This window comes from Anopheles moucheti, chromosome 3 (genome assembly GCF_943734755.1).
Source record: "Anopheles moucheti chromosome 3, idAnoMoucSN_F20_07, whole genome shotgun sequence".
NCBI classification, from domain to species: domain Eukaryota; kingdom Metazoa; phylum Arthropoda; class Insecta; order Diptera; family Culicidae; genus Anopheles; species Anopheles moucheti.
The window spans coordinates 8902398-8908115 of NC_069141.1; the positions used below are offsets into that span (position 1 = coordinate 8902398).

At 45.2% G+C, this 5718-nt stretch overlaps 1 protein-coding gene across 1 annotated transcript; it reads right to left on the reverse strand.

Moving 5' to 3' along the window:
• Positions 1-1479: 1479 nt before the first annotated feature.
• On the reverse strand, positions 1480-5341 carry LOC128303994 (protein slowmo). Its single transcript, XM_053041104.1, has 5 exons — positions 5241-5341; positions 4891-5077; positions 3915-4080; positions 1700-2005; positions 1480-1627 (listed from the first exon to the last, which is right to left on the reverse strand). The coding sequence occupies exons 2-5, from the start codon at positions 4920-4922 to the stop codon at positions 1487-1489; spliced, it is 645 nt and encodes a 214-aa protein (XP_052897064.1). The 5' UTR covers positions 4923-5077; positions 5241-5341; the 3' UTR covers positions 1480-1486.
• Between the last annotated feature and the right edge of the window lie 377 nt (positions 5342-5718).

Below are 5718 nucleotides of genomic sequence, written 5' to 3' on the forward strand. Positions count from 1 at the left end.
AAACATTTCTAATTATATTTAAACATAAAGCATCTGCACAATGGTAGGAAAGGAAACATGTAAAATTTGCACTATTTAACTTGATCATTAGGCGATCGCGTTCAACCGAGTTGCTTTGAAATAATTAGGATCACCTCGGAAACTCGATCGGTTGCTAAGCAAAGCCTCTCATCCCTTGGCATACTTTGTCTCTTTGTGCAGTCTTGCGTGCACAACCAACGGCACCTGGGTACGCTTTGCACGCCGGTGTACGTTCCCAACTCCACTATTAACTAACCAAGGTTGTTGGCAATATACAAATTGATTTGCTCGATAAAATTAAAAGTTTGCGCATTAACAGCACATATGTACAGCAATCAAGAACGGGATTCCGGGACCACCAGTAACAAGGCAGGACCGGCCGTCTGTCTTTACAGGTGTGCACCAAGGTGAGAGGCGTGGGAAATCATTGATTCAGCCCCTAATTAACGCCCCCTTTTCTTGCAGCTCTTTCTTTCAATGATAGTACGGTTCAATTCACTAATTTCACTCTCCTTTTGCTTTTGCTTGTTTACAATTCATTTCATGTTGCGAAAACGTGCTCTTTTCGTACCGTTACACTATTTTATCACCAGTATTTGCGTATAAATTACTAATACAAACAAATGGCATACTGAATGGGAGGGAGGGAGGGAGGAAAACAAGAGGGAACGAAACGCTGGCGTGCGTGACAGACAGATAATGGGGTTGGAAATTAAAAGAGAGAGAGAGAAAGAGAGACTTGGATAGGGAACGAAGCATAGGATTCTTTCATGGAGTATGCTAGCAAACAAATGCCCTGCAAAATCGGGATTTAGCTAAGTGGAACAAAACGTCCCGGGGGCGCGGAACAATAACGAAATGAAAGCTACGGTTCAAATGTCAGCCTCCGTCACAATCACCATAATACCATAATCAACTGCCGTCCCCAAAGATCGATGGAGAAGGCCAAGATTGTGGCTGCTCTTTGGTCGAGGCACTGGACGCAGGTGGCGGACCTGTTGCTGACTTTCTTCCAACTCCCGAACCATCGCCCGGTGGCGACGACGCTCGAACTGCTTCTCCGGAACGACCCGAACCGAATGTCTTTTCTCTTCCACCAGGCGGGACGACGCGACTGTTTGGTGTCTCTTTCGTCATCGACCCCGGATAGGCCCGGTTTGTGTTGTTATTGGTGTTGTTGTTGTTTTGATTACTACCTTTGGCAGCAGCGATGTTGGTGGTGGCAGCTGCAGCCGGAACGTTGAAGGAACTGTTTCTGATTTCTTGCTGTTGGCGCCCAAACAGCGATGATTTCGTCGGAAGGGACGATGACGATCCTGGGTGGATCGATGCGCCTGTATCCACTTTACCGGCACCATCCCCCGGTACCGTCCCAACGCCCACCCTTCCAGGAGGTTCGCTCCCACCCGGATCGCCACTACTGGCCATTGACGTTGCGGCGGCCGCCGCCTTGCAGCGTTTGTTACTATATGTGTATCTTTTGAGCGGTGGCACTCAGTTCGTCCATGCTCTTCCGGGCCTGGTCCGTGATGTCGTCCAGCGATTTTTTGGTCTGTGTAAGAATTTCGTTCGTACTGTTTGCCGCACTGTTGGCCAGTTCTTTCATCTGCAAGCAATAGAATGATATACATTAGCGACTCTGCTGTTAAGAACATCCGAATTGATTCTACTGCATTACCTCAGCATTTAGCTTTCCTATCACCCATTCCAGTCCCTGGCGCCCTTTGCCCGCATTGGTGCTTATATTTTTCGTCAGCACATCTTCCATGTACCGGTTCAGCGGGACGCCTTCGACCTGTACCGTGGCTTCCTGCTTTAGCAGCGTTTTCGACGGATCTGTCGGGTGTGGAACGTAGCTGAGCGTTTCGTACACTGAAAGGAAGCTGCCAAAGGTGAGGTTGATCGTTTTCAGCGTCATCAACCGTTCCTTTGGATCAACGGTCGATTTTTCGCTCGCGTAACAAACGTTCGGCGAACCAATGAGCTGAAACAAAACAAAAAAAACACACGGTAATGGAACAGTCTTACGAATTACGCGTCAATCATGAGAAACAACATTGCATTAGCTATTTACAAGTTCATTTATATACCGTGAAGCATACTATAGATAGATTTCCATAAATTAACACTTTTCCTACAAGCGGAACAAATGTGGGGCATCAGTTCCGTTCCAATGTTCTACTACAAATCGGATTAAAACGAAAAAAGAGACTCAACAAATTAAATCCTTGATAAAAAAGGGTCTCAACTCGTGGTGTTATTCGAATGGGAAACATAACACATGAGCGCTGCGTTGTTTTCCCATGAAGGTTGATTTCAAATGTTGAATTAATAATTCACCTGCCGTTACATTACCTAACACCATATGTTTCAACAAATCGAGAATATATCAGACCATGATAAGACAGCACCGCATGTCAGGTAGAGCGCGCAAGGGAAGAGGGAATCAACCTGACTAACGCCTTTTAAAGCCTTTAAATCCCCTCCTTAGGGGTCTTCAAATGACGTACGCGCAATACGTCCCATAACTCCGACTCACAACGCATTCAAAGGTCGTGCGTCTGCTCCATGCGTTATCTTATCAGTTCCTCGTGAACTAACAGCCACACACACTCCCTGTGTTGCGATCACGCGTATCGGCAGGTGATAATCGTTTGACAGATAACACCTACTTTACCATGCAGAAAGCATCAGAAATTCGCAATCCTCACTGACGGTGTGTTCTGTTACCGGGAGGACGCCAACATCACCCTGGTGATAATGAATTGCAGCGTAGAAAAAAAGGCTATACAACACCTTTGAGGTGCCCCAGCAACATGTTCCAGATAACATGATTATCTTATCACGCAACCGGTTTTTTTGGCACTGTACTTTGCACTTGTGAAATTTAATGATTCATTACTTGTAATTTCAAAAATCATCATATCATTTAATGTTAAATATATTCATCTAACTTGTCATGCTTTGAGTTGAGAAGAAGCATTGTTCGAACGCGATCGCACCAAAATCGATCACGCAATGGTCACGTGCATCTGGTATGCTGCATCCAAGCAGTCATTGCACGCTTAAGAACGTTGTTAAGATACTTTCACCATATCCGACGTGAAGCAAAAAGAAAAAAAGGTTAATAATGTTCGTACCAAGCGTGAGGCGGAGACGGATCAGCATTGTGCACATTGTTGGACGATATCAAAGTAGGCAAATTAAATAAACGCCAAAATCATTCCTCGTGCGCTAATGTTTGAAGTACACGCGCGCGCGCGCTCGCTACACTGTGACAATGTGAGTGCAATGCTCTGTAGTGGAAAGGCGCAAAAAGCCATCGCAGCATGTGAAACGATGACGCGTGCTCGTGACGATAATGCCGCTGCCGTAAATTTAGAGTCGCATTCCGTTTCAGCTTCGCAAAGCGCTATCCGGTACCAATACACCAGCAGAAACAAGGGTCGTCGTGAGCAGGGATATAGATTTGCGCGTATTTTTATCGTCAGCATTTCGTGTGGTCTTTTCTATACAGGTATACAGGTGGATCTATAGCGAATGCGAATTTAGCTAATAGTAGATTTGTACAAGGAATATCAGTGCAACTATGGGTGCAACTTGGAAGTGATGTTGATGGATATCCTTAAAAGATATATTAACATGACATAACGCAATACCTAATATACAGCTAAGGGTAAAGAAAGTCTAAGAAAACCTGAAATGCTCTGAAGTGCCAATAAAGAAGAATAAATGGATACGATCGATTCTCATGTGTCATTATCAAAGAATTCACAATTCAGCTTCGTGGTAAAAATAAATCTAGTAAGCCAACAACGGTAGACCGGTATGCATGCAACCAGCAGGTCGTTACGCCAAATAGAACAAGAACCTGGAAGCTTCACAATCCGTACCTTTTGTGCCCACTGTGGGAAATACCACTTGGAGCTGACCAATCGGTGCGTGTGCAGGACACCGTCGACGACCCTTCGTTCCACCACATCGGTGCCGATGACGGCTGTGTTGATGGGGTTGGGGTATTTGCGCCAGGCGGCCTGTGCTACGGTCTCCCACGGATGGCTGCAATTAAAGAAACACAGAGGGACGTTATTAATCAAATATTCAATTTTCTATGCTTAGGCGAACGGTAAATCAAAACCAGGGCACAGATGCACCTTCATGCAATTCCACGGCTCCCCTGCCAGTTACTACACACATGCAAGTGGTCCACCTTGAGCTGTGGAGAAAGTGAAGGTTATCGCAATTGGACGAATGCCAAGCGGAACTGCAGATCGACGAACCCCACACCGTCGAGGTTGTGACCACTTCCTTAACGTCCTCTGCTGCTTGCGATTTTGCGGTCATTCATTTGCACTTGCCAAACTACTCAAGAAGAGCGGTAGTTTTAGGAAAGTAAGTCAAGCTTACGATTTTACTGTAACAACAAATCTACCAACAACAACACACACTGCACAATAGACAGCTGTTCCATCCATAGAGCCCCCATTTGACGTTTCTCGCCAAACACACTTGCTGTCGAAACGGTAAACCAACACGCACACACTCGCACAACCCTGGTTGCTCAATTTCGTAACAAGGTCCAATTATATTGCGATGGTATTTTGTGCGAACACTCAGCCCGTGCGTACGGGTGTCATTTTCACTAATTCAACATAATTCCACTGAACCGTGATGTGTGTAGGATATGATTCTATCTTGAGAAATCATTCCCTACACCGAACATTCCAGACGAACACTCTGTCAAAGAAGGGTTTCCACAAGTGGCGTACAGCACTTTTACATAACATCCCTGTGCTTCTAAGCTTGCTGCGGTGAAACCATTTGGCATAGCAACCGAAACCATGCTGCTAGCAGTCCGCATTTACTTACTTAAAGACGTGCTCTGATGTCCAGATTTTCATGCTTGCGCTTTGCTTTGTGGTGTTGCGTATATATTACTCGCTGTGCGCGTGTTGCTATGCGTCACGAGGAATTTCACGGACGCTGCAGCTCTCCCACTCCTGTAGTCTTCGGCGCGGTCGAAGACTTTTATTTGCTGTTTAATACAGTGCACCACCTGAGGAACATACACGCGAGAAGAAAAAGCTGTTGTAATTGTTGTATAGTCTGCAATCAATGGGGGTTCGGTGGGATTCGTGGAACTGGGCAGAAATGCGTAATCGCACGGGCACCACAGAAAACACAACGAACATCACGCAAACAATGGAACAGGCACGCACGTTTATCGGTTCTATTTATTAGAAAACCTCCCCAACACCGGATGTTATTTGTGCTCCCACAACAGCGCGAAAATCCTTCTCCGTTCGACCGCAGCAACCATGACAAGTGAGGAAAGAAGAAAGCGCCGAGAAGCCTTTTGTAATGTTCGAACGCGGATAAAGGTGTGCGCACACGGAAACGATAGACGGTTCTATTTCGATAAAATTAATTATTGTTTTGGTCAGTACTAATCGAATGATTTATTAATTGGATGAATAGTATTTATGGGAGTTATCTTTGGCAGGGTTTAGAAAGAAGGTGGATTAATGGTAAAATTATATAAAACGTATTTCATGTACAGGCAGCTACACGGTGTCGTCAAAAATTGTCGGAAACTGATCCTTGCTTTGACAGTTGTTCGACGGTGGTGGTCTCGGAGCCTAAAATAGGTATTTAATTCTGAGAAATTTGGCCAGTTTTCTGCAGATTCAAATTATG

Excerpts from the sequence above, each read along its gene's own strand:
- LOC128303994 (XM_053041104.1), bottom strand. The coding sequence starts at position 4,922 with ATGAAAATCTGGACATCAGAGCACGTCTTTAA. Across the intron at positions 2,006-3,914 it reads TCCCACAGTGGGCACAAAAG|CTCATTGGTTCGCCGAACGT; the intron begins GTACGGATTGTG and ends GTTTTGTTTCAG. Across the intron at positions 1,628-1,699 it reads TAGGAAAGCTAAATGCTGAG|ATGAAAGAACTGGCCAACAG; the intron begins GTAATGCAGTAG and ends TATTGCTTGCAG.